We start from the raw sequence: 21,924 nt of genomic DNA, 5'->3' as shown, positions 1-21,924 counted from the left end.
CACCGCTGCTAGTAGTATTTTTCCATCTCACGGTCGCCCCTCCCGGCCAGCCCGGGTTTCGGTGGGTCCTCCAGGAAGCGCCCCCGCGACGCCCGGCTCCGCGCGCGCTGACGACGTCTTGGCCCCGCCCACAGGGCTCGCAGATTCGCGAGGCCAGCTCCTCAGAATTACTCGCGCCCCACCATACTCGGCCGAAAATTCTCTTCCGACTGCAACAGGAGCTTTAAGCCGCAGCCACTTCCCGTGGGTCGGAATGGGGCAGGCCCCTCAGTTGTGCTAGGAAGACAGATCCAGGAAAAGTGGCTGACTCTGCCAACAGGGCTTGGCTAGCCAGACATTATTTTCTCGACTCCATCAAGACGGGTGAAGGGAAGCGACAGCTGAGGCTAGGACCGGTGGCGAATCTGCAGCTTCTCATAACTTCGGCCGTGCGAGGAAGGGGTAGGGAAGAGGAGCAAAGGAGCGCGCACCCAGTCTACATAGTCGCCCCGCCCGCCTGACGAATCTGCGCCCGTTCAACGCGCCACTCAAATCTCTCAAGCGCTGGCTGGCCTCCTCCCCTCCGCCCCGCCCCCTTTTCCTCGGGGACTAGTCGCTGCTTTCGTCGCCGCCGATTCGTCAAGGACCCAAAGCCAGAGCAGCTGGATAGTCGTGAAGTCCACTCTCCGGGGGATGCGGCCAATACCCAGGCTCCCTAGGCCACGACTCCTGAGCCTTATAGGGCGCCAGCCGAGGCGAAGCTGCTGTCCTTGGCCCCGTGGGTCTCTCGGCGGCGTCCGTGGCGAAAGTGCGAATGTGGACGCTGTGCCCGCTGGGCCTCACGCAGGTGGCGGTGGTGTTTGGTGCGCGCGCCGGGGAGGTGGTGGTGGGGGGCGCCGCCGCCGCCACCGCTGCGGGGCCGGGTCTCGCGCTGCCGCCGCCGCCGCCTCGCGCCGCTGAGGTGCTGCGCGAGGTGGGGGAGGGGGTGCCGCTCGCCGCGAGCGGGTGAGTGGGGCCGCGCCGCGCGTGCGCGAAGATGGGGGGGGCAGAACGCGCCGGGGCGGGAGGAGAGGGCAGCAGCGCGCGTTCTCCCCACCCCCCCGCTGGATTCGGGGCCGAAGCCGGGTCTCGGGCTCGGTCTCGCGGTGTTTCCAACGCCCCGAAGAGGTGCCACCTCTTGGCCAGAGGATCGGGGCACGGGGACGGGTGCGGGTGTGTGGGAGCGGGAGCCGGGCTTGGCCCGGGCCGCTGGCCGGTGAGGAGGCGGGAGGGGGCGGGGCCTGCCAGGGGGCGGGGGAGGGGTCTTGCGCCGAGGCCAAATGGGGCGCGCGCTGGGGAGAGCGGGAAGGTAAGGGGGCGCGAGATGGGCCTGGGGGCCTGAGGGGAGAGTTGGGAGGTGGAGAGAGAATGGGATGTTGTGGTGGAAGAGGATACTGAGGAGGGGGATCTAGGGAAGCCACGGGTCATGGTGAGGTGTGGAAACTGGGGTGATGAGAGAACCTGGAGTCTGGGCTAGTCAGTGAGGGGCAGCAAGGGAGTCAGGCCTAAGAGCTGAACCCCCGTGTGTGTTCTTCTTTCCTGACAGTGTAAATGAGCAAAGATGGATCAAGAAGGTGGGGGAGATGGGCAGAAGGCCCCGAGCTTCCAGTGGCGGAACTACAAGCTCATCGTGGATCCTGCCTTGGACCCTGCCCTGCGCAGGCCTTCTCAAAAGGTGTACCGCTATGATGGAATCCACTTCAGTGTCAACGTGAGTACCCCCAGCCTTTCTTTTGCCTTCTAGGAAACCTCAGGCACCACTTTCCTGTTAACTCTGTTCAGCACCTAAGAATTTTCATACTTGTAGCCTGCCTTCTTAAAAGTGGGCTACTAGACCTAGGTTTTTTGCATATGGATCTCCAAATGGACTTCTTTGGAATTAGTAATGTGGTCTCACCTTGAACTCTCTTTCCATTCCTGGTTTCCTTCCTAGGACTCAAAGTACCTACCGGTCGAAGACCTTCAAGATCCCCGTTGCCATGTCAGGTCCAAAAACAGAGACTTTTCCCTCCCAGTCCCTAAGTTTAAGGTATGTGTTTCCTCATGTGGTGGCCCTAGGAGGGTATGAAGTCCTGGTAGTCTAGTCATAGTGTAGCCAAGTAAAAGGGGATTTTCCAGTGAAAGAACCTCAGCTAGATCTAACAGCCTCTGAGGCTGTAAGACTGAGTTGTTTTGGACAGGAGGTATGTTACTCTTCTAGACAGGTACAGGTGAGGTGTCCCAAGCAGGGGTGTTGACTTGAAGGATGAAGTAAGGATAGGTGTAGCTCTTCTGTCTATCACTGCGTCCTTCCAGACAGTGTGTAACATGACAGTGTCTTTGTATGATATGCCAGCTTCTCAACAGTTACGGGGAGTGACAAGTCCAGACACTCCATCTGGGAGTCCACTGTTCTTTCCCTCACTTGGCTATTTGACCCTATATCTTGTTTCTTTAGATGGTGACTATTTCCTTGTCTGGGCAGGATACTTGTCAGGCCTTTGACTACACCTAGAAAGAACTGGTGGTTCTTACTCTTCTTTGCTAAATTTTTAGTCCTCCTTTTCAAATAAATTATTTGCAGTGTTCCCTCATTCCTCTTTCATTTTGTACACTTTCCCTGAACAATCTCTTTCACACCTGTGACTTCACATCTATGACCTTTCTCACACACCTATTTATCAAAATGTTGATATTCAAATCGCTGTTTCCAGCTAAGTGCAGTCTCTTGAGTAACAGATTCATATGTCTGGTAGAGGAACAGCTCAATCTAGAGACCTCACGGACATCTCAAACTCAAGGGATCTAAAACAAATACTCTTTACCCTTAATTGTCTTCTTTCCCTTTCCCCTTTGCTGATGAATGACAACACCATGTATTCAGTTATAAAAGCAAAAATCATGGCAGTCATCTTATGATTTTTTTTTTCTTCATCTGTCACATATTTATTGTGAAGTCCTGCTGATTTTTTTTAAACGTGTCTTTAAATTTTTCTGTTTCCGTTGGTACTACTTTAATGCAGACTTTATTTCACTCCACCATGCTGCCAGGTGTCTCTTTGGTTTTACTGTTGTCTTATTATACTTTTGTTGCCAAGTTCATGGTTCTGTGCATTGGCACATAAGGTTATTGATCTGGTGAAGCCTCATATCCTGTTTTGGTACTGCACACCAGTGTTCCATTCGATAATACTCTTGGCACTTTTGTGTCTGTCTGTGTTGTCTACTTTTCTGAACAAAAACTCCTTGCCTGTCCCTTTCCCCCCACCATGATTTTTTAAATCATTATATTCCTATAAATCATTATATTCCAGACTGTGGTGGTAACCACTTAATTAAAGCTAAGTTCATGAATTAATTTCCGACAACTGTTTTCTTCCATTTATGTTTATTCCTCAGTTTATACACTTCTTTTCCTGTTTTTTTACCTTTGTTCTGTGGTGAGACGAATTTAGAAAAGAGGTGTTAAGATAGATGTATTGCTTTTGGCAGCTCTGTATCCCATTGCCTTGCTGTTACTTCCCAGTCCAAACTTGATGTCATAATCTCACTGAAGTGTCCCAAAGGGCAAAGGAAACCGTGGACAGTGCTAAGACCCCAGACTTGACTCCTGTTCTCTCCACAGCTGGATGAATTCTATATCGGACAAATCCCATTGAAGGAAGTAACTTTTGCAAGACTGAATGACAATGTGCGAGAGACCTTCCTGAAGGATATGTGCCGGAAGTATGGTGAGGTGGAGGAGGTAGAGATCCTTCTTCACCCCCGTACTCGCAAGCACCTGGGCCTGGCCCGCGTGCTCTTCACCAGCACTCGGGGAGCCAAGGAAACCGTCAAAAACCTCCACCTTACCTCTGTCATGGGCAATATCATCCATGCCCAGCTTGACATCAAAGGTGAGGGCTCTTTTGCTTGCTGCCCTTGGTTGGATTCCAGCAGAATATACATGCCATTGTCTGTGGGGGCAAGTTAAATGATCATGATTGTTCATCTGAAACTCTTAGGACAACATGTTTCTCTGCAGCGAGAACTTTATGGAAGGACTATGGTACATATGTGATTTTTTTGTGTTACCTCTGGCAGGGCTAGGATATAACGATATTTGTTACAAGAGAACATATGAAGAGTTACTCTGGTATGATGAATAAAGACTAGTAAGTAGTCTTAGCTCAGGTTTGATTTTGATAGTGCATTCCCAAAATCACTGGGTTTTGAATTTTGGGGGCTTTGGAATTTGAGATTACAAATTAGGAACCTTTGGCCTCCCTGGTGGCACAGGGGTTAAAGTCTCAGCACTATCAAGTCTCAGTGCTGTCGCCAGCCACTGTGCCATGAGTTCTATCCTCAGCCAGGGAGCTGACCCACATGGTGCAACAGACCCCTCCTGTCCCACCCGCTGCTCCCCTCAGCAATGTATTTCAGTAGATTTGCCTGTTCTGTTCCCCACTCTGTCTCTGGTGAATCCTCTCAGCCCTCACACCTCTGGCTTACACCCTAGTTCTTTTATGCATAAATAAATAAAAATCTTTTTAAAAAATGAGGAACCTTTACAGGTGAGTGAGGTAGTCTGGGCTTCCGTATTAATGAGCAATAGTGAGGAGTGGGGACTATGGCACATCTTAAGGGAGGCAGCTGTTAGTTGGCATTAGCCAGTTAGCAATTAGAGCTATAAGCTAATATAGCTAAGTGTTCTGAGTTGTTTATAAGTCAGATCTTGGTTTTTGTATGAAATCTTATGATTGTTAATGTTGTATTCCCGCCAGTCTTTTTTTTTTTTTTAGAGATTTATTTATTTATGCATACAAGAACTGGGGTACAGGCCAGAGATGTGGGGGTGAGAGGATTCACCAGAGACAGAGTGGGGAACAGAACAGAAAGATCTACTGAGGTACACTGCTGAGGGGAGCAGTGGGCGAGTCAGGCGAGGTCTGCTGCACCATGTGGGTTGTTCCCTGCTGGCCAGGGTTTGAACTCTTGCTGCAGAGGCTGCAAATTGCTTCATAGTGCAGTGTTTAACCCCTTGTGCCACCAGGGAGGCCCTTTTTTTTTTTTTAAGATTGATTTATTTGTGCATACAAGAGCTGAGGTACAGGCCAGAGATGCGGAGGGTGAGAGGATCCACCAGAGGCAGAGTGGGGAACAGAACAGGCAGACTGACTGAAATACACTGCTGCAGGGAGCAGGGGGCAAGACAAGAGAGGTCTGCCTCACCGTGTGGGTTGTTCCCTGCTGGCCGGGGATCGAACTCGTGCTACAGAGGCTGTGGATTGCTTCATAGTGAGGTGCTTAACCCCTTCCGCCACCAGGGAGGCCCCTATTCCCTCCAGTTTTTTCAGCAATCGTATAAGGCAACTAAAACAACTGTGGACTAGATTTAACCTTCAGGTTAAAATGCCATTTGCAACCTTTAGTTTGTAGGATGAAGAGTATAGTGGAATATAGCATCAGATCACCTGGGTTTGAATTCCATTTCCACCATTGATCAACTTTATGACTTCGTGCAGGTCAATTTTCTTTAGGCCTTTAAAGTAGGGATAACTGATGCTTCTTCTGGTGGTCACGTGGGAACACACATAGAAGTGCTATTATAAACTGTTTAGTATTGTATGACACGTTTGTCATTTGTGGTAGTTATTAGGTAGAGATGAGGTAGAATTTCCCAAGACAGATAAGGTAGAACTGAAACCCCAAACCCAGGAATCCAAGAAATCACAGGAAACTCAAGATCTGAGAAAGAAATGGGAACACCAAGTCAGAGGGAGTTGTTTTGTTTATCTGACTCTGTTGGTACCCATTTTCCTCTCTCCAGGACAACAACGAATGAAGTACTATGAACTGATTGTCAATGGCTCCTACACCCCTCAGACAGTGCCCACGGGGGGCAAGGCCCTAAGTGAGAAGTTCCAGGGCTCCGGTGCAGCCACTGAGACGGTGAGAAGCTTGTGGTTGCCACTGCCTGGGCCATGTGGGCACAGTGCTTGGATGCTAGGAGCAGTTTTGAGGAGGTGCTGGGTTTTGTGTTCAGTGTAGCATGGTCCAAGAAAAAATGCTTAGATGCTCTTAAATGACAAGGAACTGGGATTCTTGTTTTAGGGAAGGGCAAGTTGTTAAATGGTACTTGATCTCTTTTTTCTTTCTCCCTGTTCCACATTCTCCCTCCAGACTGAATCCCGCCGCCGCTCTTCCTCTGACACAACTGCCTACCCAGCAAGCACTGCTGTGGTAGGCACTCCTGGCAATGGCACCCCCTGCTCCCAGGACACAAGCTTCTCCAGCAGCCGACAAGACACCCCATCTTCCTTTGGCCAGTTCACCCCTCAGTCCTCCCAAGGAACCCCCTACTCTCGGGGCAGCACCCCCTACTCTCAGGACTCTGCCTACTCCAGCAGGTGCAGAGTAAACACCCTCTGGTACACCCCAGGTTCTGGAAGCTGCCACTGGGAAGAAGAAACCCAGAGTTTCTCTTAAGAGGGAGTTGGGAAAAATTTGTCCTAGTTTCTTTGTGGATTCGGCCAGCAAACCCCTGTCCTCGGGGAATTCATTTTCTAGCTGGGAACCCAAGAACATTTAGATCTTCCTTTGGGGGCAGCCTAGTGGGACTTTGGTTACTGAAAGCTGAACCCGGCTAACTCCTGCGCTTTTTCTCTAGCACCACTTCAACCTCCTTCAAGCCCCGGCGGTCAGAGAACAGCTTCCAAGATTCCTTTTCCCGCCGCCACTTCTCTGCATCTTCGGCTCCCACGACCACCTCTACAGCCATCTCTGCCACCACTGCAGCCACCGCCTCGTCCTCCTCCGCCTCTTCCTCTTTGTCCTCGTCCTCCTCATCCTCCTCCTCTTCCTCATCCTCTCATTTTCGTGGTTCTGACTCAAACTACCCAGCATATTATGAAAGCTGGAACCGCTACCAACGCCACGCTTCCTACCCACCGCGCCGGCCAACCAGAGAGGAGCCCCCCGGGGCTCCTTTTGCTGAAAATACAGCTGAGCGCTTCCCGCCTTCCTACACCTCCTACTTGCCCCCTGAGCCGAGCAGGCCCTCTGACCAGGACTACCGGCCTCCTGCCTCAGAGGCTCCACCCCCAGAGCCTCCTGAACCTGGTGGAGGCGGGAGTGGTGGGGGACCCAGCCCAGAGAGAGAAGAATCTCGGACCTCCCCCCGCCCAGCCTCACCTGCACGGTCCGGCTCCCCAGCCCCAGAGACCACCAACGAGAGTGTGCCCTTCGCACAACACAGCAGCCTGGATTCCCGCATTGAGATGTTACTGAAGGAGCAACGCTCCAAGTTTTCTTTCCTGGCTTCTGACACAGAGGAAGAGGAAGAGAACAGCAGTGCAGGCCCTGGGACTAGAGACACAGGGAGCGAGGTGCCTTCTGGGTCAGGTCATGGCCCTTGCACGCCCCCTCCAGCCCCAGCTAACTTTGAGGATGTGGCACCTACAGGGAGTGGGGAGCCTGGGGCGACCAGGGAGTCTCCTAAGGCCAACGGACAGAACCAGGTGAGGTTGGGGTCAACCAGCAGAGGAACCTGGGATAAGGAGGCAGGGTTGAACCTGAGGGGCGGGGGGATGGCAACTAGATAAAGAGCATGGATTTGAGAATAATCCCAGGAAACAGCCAGAAGCCCTCTGACCTTCCTCTGCACTCCTACAGGCTTCTCCATGCTCTTCTGGAGAGGATATGGAGATCTCCGATGATGACAGGGGCGGCTCACCCCCTCCGGCCCCAACACCCCCCAGCAGCCTCCACCACCACCCCCTCCACCCCCTCCTCCTCCTCCCTACCTTGCTTCCCTTCCCCTCGGGTATCCTCCCCACCAACCTGCCTACCTCCTCCCACCCCGACCTGATGGGCCACCACCCCCTGAGTACCCCCCACCTCCTCCACCACCACCCCACATCTATGACTTTGTGAACTCCTTAGAGCTCATGGATCGACTTGGGGCTCAGTGGGGTGGGATGCCCATGTCCTTCCAGATGCAGACCCAGATGTTAACTCGGCTCCACCAGCTGCGGCAGGGCAAGGGATTGACTGCTGCGTCAGCTGGTCCCCCTGGTGGGGCCTTCGGGGAGGCCTTTCTCCCATTTCCACCCCCTCAAGAGGCAGCCTATGGGTTACCTTATGCTCTGTACACACAAGGCCAAGAAGGCCGAGGGGCATATTCCCGGGAAACCTACCATCTGCCTTTGCCCATGGCAGCCGAGCCCCTGCCCTCCTCCTCAGTCTCAGGAGAAGAGACCAGGCTGCCTCCCCGGGAGGAAGCAGAGCTGGCAGAGGGCAAAGCCCTCCCATCGGCAGGCACTGTGGGCCGTGTACTGGCCACCCTTGTCCAAGAGATGAAGAGCATTATGCAGCGAGACCTCAATCGCAAGATGGTAGAAAATGTGGCCTTTGGAGCTTTTGACCAGTGGTGGGAAAGCAAGGAAGAGAAGGCCAAGGTGAGTGCCCATGCCTGGTACTGGGAAACCTGGGGTGCCATTGGAGGAAACAGACTCTGACTTCTCTAGTCAACACAACTCAAATTAAGGAGAGAGGTGATCGGAACAAGTGGGGTGTGAGACTAAGCATTTGGTGGGATACACTATTTGGCAGGGGATTTTGGGATACATGGAACAGTAAAAAGCACAGGGCTCCGAATCAGGAGATCTTGGCCTAGACCGCACTGCTTATTTGCAGTGGATTAGGCCTCTAAGCTCTCTGGGCTTCAGTCTTCCAATTCTTTCTTTGTAGAGTGGGAATCGTAGTACCTGCTTCATAAAGTTGATGGACTAAATGAGCAGACTTTGAGAGCCTTAGTGGGGCTGGTACAAGGGAGGTGTGGTCTAGCTACGGCAAATGAGGAGTGAGTAGATGCATTTCTGTATTCTTGGGGCCTGGAGATAGTTCTCAGGCAGGAGGCAGGAGGGAGCACTGGGTTCTGGGACTCAGTCCCCCTACTGTCTTCCTGTAGCCATTCCAGAACGCAGCCAAACAGCAAGCCAAGGAAGAGGATAAAGAGAAGACAAAGCTCAAAGAACCAGGCCTGTTGTCCCTCGTAGATTGGGCCAAAAGCGGGGGTACCACCGGCATTGAGGCCTTTGCCTTTGGGTCTGGGCTGCGAGGTGCCCTGCGACTGCCTTCTTTCAAGGTACTCAGAATTGTGGCCTTACCTAATACAGTGGGGAGAAGGGGTATGGGCAGTTAGGAACCATGAGTGTCTGAGTTCTAAATGGGCCCGTTTCTTCATACCTCCCAGGTAAAGCGAAAAGAACCATCAGAAATTTCAGAGGCTAGTGAGGAGAAGAGGCCCCGGCCTTCCACTCCAGCAGAGGAAGATGAAGACGGTGAGTGGAGATCAGGTGTCGGGAGAAGGGCTGCTTAGATCTGATGAGAAAGCCAGAGGCGGGATTGAAGGAGTGAGAATCTTAGGGCATGGGCCCAAACTGAGATTCTGGTACTTGGTAGTTCTGAGAAATGTGAGAAGTGTCATGTCTGGTGTGGCTCATGTTCAGCTATGTTGTCATTTAGTTTGCTGCATTTCACCTTTCCACCTGTAAAACAGAAATGGTAATTTCAACATGTAGAAGCCTAGAATTTTGAGGTTAAACAAATCATCTACCCAAGTTTACCATCTGATGCTTAAGCTCTCCTACAACTTTCCCGCCAGTTTGTTTTAAGTCTAAGTTCTTGGTTGACACCTTACATGGCTTGACACTTCCTTGTTGAGTCAGATCTGCTGCCCTGGAGACCCTGTTATCCTTAGTGCTATTTTCTTTTTTTTTTTTTTTTTTTTTTTTTTTTTATTTTTTATTTTTTTATTTTTAATTTTCTAGAGGCATGTCTTATTTATTTATTATTTGTTTGTTTGTTTGGTTTATACATGCACTGGGTACAGTCAGAAGCGTGGGAGGGTGAGAGAATTCACCAGAGCCAGAGCGGGGAGCAAAGCAGGCAGAAGGACCGAGGTACACTGCTGAGGGGAGCAGCGGGCGGCAGGAGAGGTCTGCGCGCCATGTGGGACCCTCCTCCGGTGGCCGGGGAGCAGCCGGGGATCGAACCGGCTGCAGAGGCTGCAGGCAGCTTCGCAACCCAGCACTCAACCGCTGCGCCACCGGGGAGGCCCCTTAGTGCTATTTTCTTGGGCTAGACACAAATCACTACCCTCTTTCGCTCAACCCAGAGAAGGGTGCCATGTTTAAATCGATATGAAATATTAGGGAAATTCCGGGGTGTTTGTGTTTCTCTGCTGAAGTTCAGCTGCTTGTTATATAAAGAGGTCTATCCTGTGGGACTGTCAGCAAGATCAGCAATGGTGTACGTGAAGGTCCTTTCATGGGGTAAGGAAACGGTAACTGCTGTTGCTGGTGGTAAACTGCCCTAACTACCACTCACCTGGGCCTAGACCCTGAACGAGAGAAGGAGACTGGAGAGCCAGGACGGCCGGGGACCAAGCCTCCAAAGCGAGATGAAGAACGAGGGAAGACCCAGGGCAAGCACCGCAAGTCCTTTGCTCTAGACAGTGAGGGGGAGGAAGCTTCCCAGGAGTCATCCTCAGAGAAGGTGAGGGATAAGGGCACCCAATCCCTGCCAAAAGCCTACACCTGTCCCCATGGCCAACTTCTCTCTGGGCTATAATCCAGGTAACTGTGTTTTCCTGGAGGCCCAGTTGTCTTTTGCCTATTAGGCCCCATTTGTCCCTTTCCTTAAGGATGAAGAGGACGATGATGAAGATGAGGAAGATGAAGAGCGTGAGGAAGCCATGAATGCTACAAAAAAAGAGACAGCAGCATCAGATGGTAAGCACGGACGATAGAATCAAACCCTGCCCGGGGAGGAAGGAATGTAATCACCTGTCTAGTTCTTTCCTGAGCCCCCATAACCTTCCTGCTGGGTGTACTGAACACCTTTGGTGCCCCAGGAGCAGCTGTGTCTTTTAGCCACATCCTTTTGGACCTTGGTCCATTATAAACAATAACACCAGTACCCAGCATGCTCCTTCCTACTTATCTCCGCTCCTGAGACTTGGCTGTCCTCTGAAGACAACCAGCAGAGCTTTTTTATTTATTGATATAAGGGGTCTGCTGAACTTTGCTGCTGTTCCTCGATGCTACCAGACTGGACCTTTCTACCTTGAAGCACTGTCTTCCTTATGGCCCAGCCACTGAGCTGTGCCTCCATTTCCCCCGCCCTGCCGTCACCAGGCACAGCTCTGCTCTTCGGTTGAATACCTGTTTGTTCCTCCACGTTCATTGAGGTCCCGGGTACATGGTTCAGTCTTTTCATTTATATTCAGAGGTAGATATTGAGCCCCTGCTCTCTGGCAGGCACTGCTGTAAGTGTTGGGAAACACAGCAGTGAGCAAGACAGGTGTAGTTCCTGCTTTTGTGGAGTTTCTGACCAATTGGAGGAGAGAAGGAGACTTGACTAACAAGTACCAGCCCTTCAAATAGAGTTATGTGCTTTGAAGATGATAAACTAGGTTAATGGAATACAAAGTGGAAGGAGCTGGGGAAAAGATTGTTTTTTTTTTTTTTTTTTTTTTAAGATTTCATTATTTATGCACACAAGAGCCAGGGTACAGGCCAGAGGCGTGTGGGGGGTGAGAGGATTCACCAGAGACAGAGCGGGAAACAGAACAGGCAGACTGACTGAAATACACTGCTGAGGGGAGCAGTGGGCGAGACAGGAGAGGTCTGCCGCACCATATGGGTTGCTCCCTGGCTGGCTGGGGATCGAACTTGTGCTCCAGAGGCTGCGGGTTGCCTCACAGTGCTGTTCTCAACCCCCTGCGTCACCAGGAGGCCCCAAGATTGGCTTTTTTATATATGATGGTCAAGGAATGCCTCTGAGAGAAAAGACCTGGTGATCATCCAAAAGCCTCTCATTTTCATTTAAGCAGAGGGTAAGGTCATCTGCTTAAGAATGAGGGGCTGCAGACCCCTACACATCCACTTGATCACCAATTCCTGTTTTTTATCATCTGAATGTTTTTTTGAATTTGTCACCTCCTTTGTTCTTACTGTCCTGACTTTGTCACTCAGTTCTGTAGCAGGTGTAACTGACTTGCCTATCTCTTCCATCCTTTCCCCTCCATTCCAGTCTATTTTCCAGCCTGCTGTTAGAATGCACACCTGATTCTGTCACTTCCCTCCATAGTTTTCCTGGCCCCCTGTTTTCTGTGAGGTGATTCTCAGCTTGACACTTTAGACCATTTATAATTTAGCCCTTGCTTATCTGTTCAACTCTATCTAACCTTCTCTAGACCCCTCCCTAGCCACTGCCACCTTCTAATCTAATTTACCTAGTCAGGTTTTTCAGACAGCAAAATTCTTATATTTCCTAGAGCCCTTTGATGTATTACCATCTAGAAACATGGAGCATGTAATATTTCCTAAGCTTATTTTATCCTAGAAGCCTTTTTCAGAGTTGGTCACCCAGGCCATGTCTATAAAACCCACTTTGGGAAAACATTTAATCGAGCAGACTGCTGGCCACTCCCCCAGGGGTAGCATCTTCTCTCGCCTCTGACAGCCCACTTTGTCCCCATGTCTGTGTGGTGAGCTCCTGCTTGTCCTCCTTGACTTCGGCATCTCATCCTCCAAGCAGAAGCCAAGACTTCCCTTTGTGTTGCTCCCCTGGCCCTTTCTATTGAGGCTTATCGCACTGAACAAATAGGATGCCTCATCAGCGCCTCGAGGATAGGACTTCCCCGCACTTCAGAGTCTGAGATCTCTGTCGTAAAGTCAGTGCATGAACCCCCCAGCTTGACGAAGTGAAGGGTCTTCCCACCTCGCCTGATTGCCCCTTCTGGATTTCCAGGCGAGGATGAGGAAAGCGATTCGTCCTCCAAATGTTCTCTGTATGCCGACTCAGATGGTGAAAATGATAGCACGTCAGACTCCGAGAGCAGCAGCTCATCCAGCTCCTCATCTTCCTCCTCCTCATCGTCCTCATCCTCATCGTCATCTGAGTCCTCCTCTGAAGAAGAAGAGGAGCAGCCAGCAACCATACCCTCAGCATCACCGCCTCCCAGAGACACCCCTGCACCCCTGCCAGCACCCGTAGAGGAGCCCACGCCAGAGAAGGCTGCAGGCTCCCCAGTCATACCTCTCCCAGAACAGGAGAAGTCTCCAGCAAGACCTGTTGGTAGGTGGCACTGAGCCATTGATTTGATCTCTGTGTATATGTGTGTCTGTCTCTGTTAGGACAGAAGGGTCTGCAGTTACCATGTTCAAGTGTGTGGCTTTGTTGGAAACATACAAAGTTGTATAAAAACATTATGTCCTGTCATTCCTCCCTTGAAGAAAGTTATGACCTAACATGCTCAAGCTGGAAATATGTTCAAACCGTAAATGGTTTAGAGTACTAGACCAGGGTATTTACTAAAAGTGAAACAGAGCTGTCCCTTCACAAGTATGTTAAATAGACAATCCAAATTTAACAAATTCCTCCTAGTACTTTTCCTTAAACTTTTTTTCGTGTATGTAGGAAACTGGGGTGTAGGCCAGAGGTCCAGAGGGAAAGAGGATTCTCTAGAGGCAGAGTGGGGAGCAGAACAGGCAGATCTACTGAAATACACTGCTGAGGGGAGCAGCGGGCGAGACAGGAGAGGTCTACACCATATGTGTGTCAGCTCCCTGGCCGGGGATGGAAATCAGTCTGTAGCATTGATAGTGCTGAGACAACCCCTAGGCCACCAGGGAGGCCCTAAACTAGTTTTCTTAATGTACAGTGTATACTCGTAGGTAGATTAAGTGGGCGGGTAGAAAACATCTGTTCATGTTAATTGAGATAACAGTTACAACTATTAACATTAACTTAATTTTATCTTTTTTTTTTTGTGAATCTGTACCTTCAATTATTATTTAATAGCATACACATAATTTATCTTACTGAAAAACTATGTGTTTAGTCAGTAGACATGGAGTTATTGAGCACTTACGGGTGGTGTGAGGGACATGATGCCATGCACATCAGGCACTGCTCTTGCCCCCATGAAGCTTGTAGTCTCTTAGAGTCTGCTGAGTAATAACTACACAAAAAAATCTCTAATAGCTCCATGAAAGAAAAGAACAGGGTTGTCTGAGAACATGAGCACATCTGTGGAGAGTCTTCCCTAGAAAAGCATCATTGATCTGAGGTCACACAAAGTTGACGAGAGGGAGTGATTAGCATGTGCAAAGGCCCTCAGGCAGGCAGAGAATATAGCTTGGTAGAAGGCATAAAAGAAAGCTAATCTGTGGAAGTGGGAGAGGGACTAGACTAGCTGAAACTAGGGAGGTGAGCAAGGGCTCGGCCATGCACAGCAAGTAGGCCATGTTAGAAATTTGGTCTTTGTCTTGAAGGGGGTGGAATGTCATCAGAGGATTGATATCATACTTGAGTTTTGAAAAGATGCAGTACAGAGAAAACTTGAGAGAGGTGCCAGAGTTTATGCAGGGAAAGTAAGAAGCTGTTGCAGTAAGGCAAGCAATGGTGGTAACTTGGACTAGTTTGTCCCTATGATGAAATCAGTAGCTTAGTTTTCACTTATCCTTCTGAGATGGACATGGCCTTCCAGAGATCGCACTCTCTCTAGAACTTTATTGAGAATCCATGGTCTGAGATAGGCAGTGATCACATGAAGACCGCCTAGCACTGGTATACTCTGTTCTGGTCCAAACCCCATAAGAGAAGGAATTGAGGGACTCATCATACCTAAGATGCTTATCCTGAATTCTTCAGGTAGTAGAGGAACCTTGTGGGGTCACAGGTCAGAGGGCATCCATCCTTGTACTCTTACTTTCAGCAGGGTAGGAAGAAGTGGGAAAGTGGATTAGACTTGACAGCAACCCAGAAGACCTGCTAAGACTGGGGCTTAGGGGTGAAGAAGGCAGGTGGTTATGTAGGTTGAGAGTCCACAGGGCGAGGGAGTAGAAGGATGAGGACTTATGGGTGTGGAGAGTACTGTGAATGGAGAGGATCTGGTGAGGACCCCTGCAGTCTGAATGAGATAGAGAGAAGTGGATTTAGGAGGAGGGAGATAGGTTAGGGAGAGAAGGATGTAAATTGAAAGGTTGATTGGGGTGAACTGAAATATTGGGGTGAATTGTGCTATAAGACAGGGGCTCCAAGTATAAGGGTCTAAGGTAGAGCCATTCTAGGGGGTGATGAGGTAAGGGTGGGACTAGCGAAGGATACCTAAAGATGAGTAAAGGAGGTCACTGAAGATATGAGCAGGTATCTAGATAGGTAGAAGGGGTGGGAGAAGAGCAGATTAAGGCAGTTCTCTAGGTTTTTAGAGAATGATAGGGAAAGCTGAGTGAGCAGGAATACAGTTAAATAGAGGTCTCTGTGGCCTTATGGTAGGAGACTGAGAGAGGGCTTGTCTAGTGGAACCACAAGCTAGACCAGAACCAGGGACTTGATACCTTTGGGACTTGGCCTTTCTTTAGTCCTCCCTTCTGGATTGTTCTCTCCATTCTAATAGAGGATTTCTTTCCCTTCCCACCCCCAGACGCCACAGACAGACCCACTCCATTTTATATTCTTATTCTTGGGGAAGTTTCTGATAGAAATGGTGACTTCTGAGAGTTATATTGATTGGGCGGGTATGCCCAAAGTTGTTTCTCTAAATAAGAGGGGATGGCCAAGTTTTCTTCAGGACAAGGAGTGTGAAAAAGCTATGCCAGGACGGGAATTTGTTCTCAAGAGCAGGGCCTCCAGAGAGACAGTAGGCTGGGTTGGGGGATATGTCAGAGGAGGAAAGGAGAAGCGACAGGACTTGTAGTAGAAACCAGGTGAATACCCAGGGAGGGCCTTGCTACCCCAGGTGGTATCCAAACCCCAGAAGTCAGGCTGAGAGCCTCGCTGGGAGCGCCAGATTGCCAAAGGTCTGTTAAGGCAGTGGTGGATGCGTGTTGATCACTGCCGGCTTAGGCCGGGCCTGGTACTAGCTCCCCAGCAGTTCTCTGGGTGGTAGAACCAGGTGTGAAACCACTGAGTCCCAATGCAGGGTGTCTGGACAGTAGATAAGAGCATCAACTCAGGTCTGCCCTGGGATGCAAGGTGGGGTTAGTAATAGTATCCACCTCATGGAGTTGTGAGGATTAAATGAGTTAATATATGTGAAAAGCTTGAATTGACACAAGGTACTAGCTATGAATCTGCTACAACTAACCTGAAGACTGGCAATTGAGAACCACTTCGTAATTCTGAGATGTTACTAATGTCTGAGAAGGTGAGGAAGGCTTCACAAAGGAGGTGAGGTTGAGCTAAGTCTAAGAGCTACTTGTGTGCTGTCCCCATGGACAGGAGGAGAGCGGCATTCCCGTCAAGGGAACCTTGCAGGTGGAGGGCCAGGACTGGAATGTCAGGCCTGTTGATGTGGCTGACACCAAGGATGGAGGTTGTGTGATGGGCCATATGTGCAGGACTATCTTGTCCAGAGACAGGGCTATCTATGCATATCTTGAGTGGTGCTCAGGCCCCTCCACATTCAGCAGTAGGCTTGGGGGTCCTAGCAGAGAAAGGATGTGCTCCCTCGCCTGGGAGTTGCTTAGGGAAGACAGCACTGCCTGTTCAAAGACCATCTACCTCCCAGCCACCCGTCCACCCGTCATGCTTTGGGTCTCAGCTTCACCCTCTGCTATTTTAAGGGGAGACTACCCCTGCCCTCTTGGTTTAGTTCTGTTTTAGGGGGAGATGAAGAAGGTAAGTTTTATGAAGTATTTTAATACAAAGATGCAGCTTCTTATATTGTATCTTTTTTTAACCTCTAAACAGAGCTGAAATAATAGATACTTTCTTTCTTGCCTAATTGTATCCTCTTTATAAAATGCAACTGGCAAAAATTGTTTTGGTTTGTGTGCCTAGTTGCTGCATGTTGTTCTGTCACCACCAGTCGATAAAAAGGAGAGAGTCCAAGCGTTTGTTTCCTTAGAACCCTCCCAACCCCCTTGTTTCTGTTCAGCATAAGCTCTGTGAGGACTTCTTTGAAAGTGCTTAGTGTGTTTTTCCCCTGCCTGACAGAGTTGGTGCTCAGTAACTCAGGTGCGGGAATGAGCAGATCAAAATCCCCGCCCATCAAGGGAGCGCAGCGTGCCTAGGAGGATGTTGCAGTGTCAGAAACTGAGGCGAGGGTGCGGCAGCTAGAATGTGGGTTCCCGGTGAGGCTGGCCAGTTGCCTGCCCATACGGATCCTAATCTGCGGATGTCGGGCTGAGAAGTTGACTTTCTTCCCCTGTGTGCTTCTATCTCCAGCTTCCACAGAAGAACCACCTCCCAGTGTGCCCCAGCCTCCCCCAGAGCCACCGGCTGGACCCCCAGCCTCCACCCCCCGCCCTGACGAGCGTCCTTCCTCTCCTATTCCCCTCCTGCCACCACCCAAGAAACGCCGGAAAACTGTCTCCTTCTCTGCTATGGAGGAGGTGCCAGCCCCAGAGCCTCCCCCAGCCATCCCAACGCAGGTCAAGTCTCCTGGTCCGGTCTCCCGCAAAGTCCCCCGGGGTGTGGAGCGGACCATTCGCAACCTGCCCCTGGACCATGCATCTCTGGTCAAGAGCTGGCCGGAAGAGTTGTCCCGAGGAGGTCGCAGCCGGACTGGAGGCCGAGGCCGCTCCACCGAGGAGGAAGAGGCTGAGCCAACAACAGAAGTGGACCTGGCGGTGCTGGCTGACTTGGCCCTGACCCCAGCCCGGCGCGGGTTGACTGCCCTGCCTACTGGTGACGACTCGGAGACCACAGAGACGTCGGACGAGGCAGACCGCCCAGGTCCCCTACTCAGCCACATCCTCCTGGAACACAACTATGCCCTGGCCATCAAGCCCCCACCCTCCACGCCAGTCTCACGGCCCCTGGAGCCAGTTCCTGCCCCTGCAGCCCTCTTCAGCTCCCCAGCAGATGAAGTCCTGGAGGCCCCTGAAGTGGTGGTGGCTGAGGCAGAGGAGCCCAAACAGCAGCAGCAGCAACAAGAAGAGGGGGAGGAGGAGGAGGAGGAGGAGGAAGAGTCAGAGTCATCTGAGAGCAGCAGCAGCAGCAGCAGTGATGGGGAGGGGGCCACCCGGCGGCGCAGCCTCCGCTCCCACACCCGGCGCCGGCGGCCACCCCCTCCACCCCCACCCCCACCCCCCCCTACCTTCGAGCCCCGCAGTGAGTTTGAGCAAATGACCATCCTGTATGACATTTGGAACTCGGGCCTGGACTTGGAGGACATGAGCTACCTGCGGCTCACCTATGAGCGGCTGCTGCAGCAAACAAGTGGGGCTGACTGGCTTAATGACACCCACTGGGTCCATCACACCAATATCCTGAGCTACAAAGGCTGGCCACCTCAGTGTGGGAGACCGGCTCGGGGTGGGGCAAGCTTTACTGGGGTCACACCACCAGGCAGTGTTCTAGCGTCCGTGTTCATCTCCCTTCCTGTTCAGTTTTCTCTGCCACTTTCGGCCTGGGTATGTTCCCTCTCGCTACCAAGCCCCCTTTTCTCTGGGCCTCCTGCCTCTTTTCTCCCTGCCTGTTGTTCTGACAGAAGAGGTGGATTCAAAGGCTTATTTCTCCAACTTTCTGTCTTCCCCATGCTGAATGTGCTCAGGGCCTCCAGCTCAGATCAGTCACTGGGTGGGCCTGGGGTGGACAGCGGGGGGCCCCAGTGAGGAGCTCATTTTCTTCCTTAACACCCTGCACTCACCAACCTGAGCACTCCAAAGCGCAAGCGGCGGCCCCAGGACGGCCCCCGAGAGCACCAGACGGGCTCGGCCCGCAGCGAGGGCTATTACCCCATCAGCAAGAAGGAAAAGGACAGGTACCTGGATGTGTGCCCTGTGTCAGCCCGGCAGCTGGAAGGAACCGACACTCAGGTGAGGCCCTTCCCTGATACCTGGCTCACCGGTATTCTCTTGCCATTATTTGTCCTATCTGTTGACCTCTCCCTCGCCCTGCTTCTCCCAGGGGACTAACCGTGTGCTTTCGGAGCGCCGGTCTGAACAACGGCGGCTGCTGAGCGCCATTGGCACCTCAGCCATCATGGACAGCGACCTGCTAAAGCTCAACCAGCTCAAGGTGAGCAGGAGCTTGGGAAGGCTCAGTGGGAAAGCTGGACCTGGGGTTACTGCCCACGGCATCCATAGTCTCCTGGGGGTAGGAGTGAGTTGACAAGATGCCCCTCTCCTGCCCTGGAGGCCTTTGGGAAAGGCGAGGGACTGGGTTGTGGGAAGCAGCTGGCAGTAAGGTCTGTCTTCTGCCCTCCAGTTCCGGAAGAAGAAGCTCAGGTTCGGCCGGAGCCGAATCCACGAGTGGGGTCTGTTTGCCATGGAACCCATCGCAGCTGATGAGATGGTCATCGAATATGTGGGTCAGAACATCCGCCAGGTGAGGCTTGAGCCCCGGACTGGATGGCAGCCTGGGATGTGCACTTGAGAACCACCTGACCCTCTAGATAAAGCCCCGCCTTCCCCCTGCTCCTGAGACTAAGTCAGTAAAACCTGCCTCATTCTTTATCCCTTCGTTGAGCAGCTAGTAGTGGAGACGCGTGAACTAGAGCTTACTGATGCAGCAAGAAGTAAAGCTAATGATTATCTCTCCCTTTAAGGACTTTACAGTTTAAGAAGATTGTACAAGCACCTACCTATTAAAGGGGAGGCTGGGGAGGCAGGATGGAGGGAGCAGTGATGTTTCAGCTGAAGAGCTTTGCTAGGCTTGGGCAAGGGAAAGTGCGCCCCTGTTACAGGGCAGCATGTCCACAGGCCTGGAGGCAGGATCACCTTAGGTCGATGTGGCTAGTGGGGAAACTTGGGCAGGTGGCATCAACAAGAGGCTGGATGGAGTGCATACTCCGTGGAGCTTGGGAGCTGTGGCCATAAGTTTGAACCTGTGGTAAGGAGGAGGAAGAGGTGTTCAGCAGGAGAGCACTTTGGGCGACTCTGCAGTGTGACGAGAAAAGGCCGAGACCACTGTGGGTCTGTTGCAGAGAGCCCTTCGCGTGGGGGTGGTGGGAGAGGCCAGGGCTAGGTCACGGCACCCAGGGTAATACGGTCTATGAGCCCAGGAACGCCTTCGGGATCTTGCAGAGGCGCTGGCTCTGGAGAGCGAGGGCATGGGTGAGGCCATCTCTCAGGACGCAGCCGTTAGCGGCTAGCTAGGTAGGGCTGCCGGTGAAGCAGAGAGCGACGAGCAGATGTGTCGTCGAGATGCGTTCCAGTTTGGACATCTGAAATTTCAGCCCCCGGGGGGAACATCTAGGGGATGACGCCCCGCAGCTCCACTGAGGTGGATCTTGGCTGGACAGGGAAGTTTGGGAGGAGTCCCCCCACTTCCTTAGCTGGCAGTTGAAGCTCTGGAAGAGTGTGAGATCACCCAAGGAGAGTGCCGAGAGCGCACCGCCCTGTTTTCGGGGAAGTAAGAGTTGCTCCTCATGTAAGAGTGTCCCCTGACGTGGACAGCCTGTTTTGGAGACAGGGTCCTGGGAGAAGAGTGGAGTGGGGCTCTGGCATGGCTGCTGTCATCTGGCCACATAGCAGCCTGGGGCCTCCGTGTCTGCTGTGAGCCAGGCAGATACTCCAAGGGAGCTCATGGCAGCTTCTGCCCAGGGACCGGTGCAGACTCCTGGGGTGACTGAGTATGCCAGCCAGAGGGGTAGGGCTCCTGGAAGCAGCCTGAAAAGTCAGCTCCTTGGGTTCCTGGAGCCAAAGAAAGTATAGATCCAGGACAGGCTGATGCAGGCCCCCGGGAGACAGTGGGGAGACTACTGGACCCTTCGTCATGGGGGCTGGTGGAGTCGGGCCTGGTCCCGTAGGGAGCTGAGGGGACGGCTCCCTTACTACTGTCCTGTCCTCCCTCCCAGATGGTGGCTGACATGCGGGAGAAGCGCTATGTGCAGGAGGGCATCGGCAGCAGCTACCTGTTCCGGGTGGACCACGACACCATCATTGATGCTACCAAGTGTGGAAACCTGGCGCGGTTCATCAACCACTGCTGCACGGTGCGCGTGGGGCCTGCCCTGGGCGGGTGGGGTGCCGAGGGGGCGGCCACGGCTCACACTGCTCTCACCGCCTGCAGCCCAACTGCTATGCCAAGGTGATCACCATCGAGTCCCAGAAAAAGATCGTGATTTACTCCAAGCAGCCCATCGGCGTGGATGAGGAGATCACCTACGACTACAAGTTCCCGCTGGAGGACAACAAGATCCCGTGTCTGTGCGGCACCGAGAGCTGCCGTGGCTCCCTCAACTGAGGTGGGGCAGGACTGGTGCCCACACCCCTATTTATTCCCCTTGGTGCCCTGAGCTCCCAGCCTCCCAGCCTTAGTGGGCTTAGCAGGTCCCACATCCCCCCATCTCAGAATATGGGGTAGGGGGAGCCCCCAAGCCCTAGGAGGGAGCCTCAGTCCCTTGAGGCAACTTCTGCCCCCTCTGTCCCCTTCCCCACCCACCTCATTTTTTTCTTTGCGGAGAAGAAGCTGTAAATGTTTTGTAGCTGCCAGCAGCTGTTTCCTGTGGAAACCTGGGGTGCCGGCCTGTACAGATCCTGTTCTTGGGGGGGGCTGCACAGCCCCCTTGCTTTGTGTTAATGGGGACTTCCCCTTTGTGCCCTGCGTGCACCCCTCCCCAGTTTAGGGGTCTCTAGGGGCAGTGGCCATGTTCTCCCCCTGGGGGGGGCCCTGCGCCCCCAGTCCTAGGGACTCCGTGCCTGGAACCCTGCCTCATCTTCTGTTCCTGCCAGACCCTGTGGGTCACCCTCTCACCCTGGTGTCTGGAAGCTCCTGCTCACCCAGGCCAGGACGGCGGGGGACGGGCCCTTCCTGTTGGGCTGGATTGTACATATGTTAATAGTGCAAACCCAACGCCACATTTTTATAATTGTGATTAAACTTTATTGTACAAAAGTGCTTGGTCAGTATCTTTGGGGAAAAGCAGGGTGGGATGGGGGTTGAAGACAGAAGGTGGGGCAAGTGAAGTGGGGAAATGGGTGGCCT

General features: G+C 52.2%; 1 protein-coding gene across 1 annotated transcript; it reads left to right on the top strand.

The window, feature by feature from the left end:
• Positions 1-125: 125 nt before the first annotated feature.
• On the top strand, positions 126-21,834 carry SETD1A (SET domain containing 1A, histone lysine methyltransferase). Its single transcript, XM_037507197.1, is given in 20 exon segments — positions 126-826; positions 1,565-1,729; positions 1,952-2,047; positions 3,623-3,893; positions 5,807-5,928; positions 6,160-6,386; positions 6,647-7,496; positions 7,651-7,732; positions 7,735-8,435; positions 8,948-9,124; positions 9,233-9,320; positions 10,379-10,536; positions 10,685-10,772; positions 12,796-13,122; positions 17,218-18,258; positions 18,640-18,812; positions 18,904-19,014; positions 19,204-19,323; positions 20,795-20,932; positions 21,010-21,834. Coding segments are annotated over 19 exon segments (5,094 nt in total). The 5' UTR covers positions 126-826; positions 1,565-1,579; the 3' UTR covers positions 21,184-21,834.
• The last annotated feature ends 90 nt before the right edge of the window (positions 21,835-21,924 follow it).

The sequence above is a fragment of the Talpa occidentalis genome, unplaced genomic scaffold (genome assembly GCF_014898055.3).
Source record: "Talpa occidentalis isolate TD23 unplaced genomic scaffold, MPIMG_talOcc4v2.1 talOcc4.12, whole genome shotgun sequence".
Taxonomy (NCBI): Eukaryota; Metazoa; Chordata; class Mammalia; order Eulipotyphla; family Talpidae; genus Talpa; species Talpa occidentalis.
This window is presented reverse-complemented; position numbering and strand designations above follow the sequence as displayed.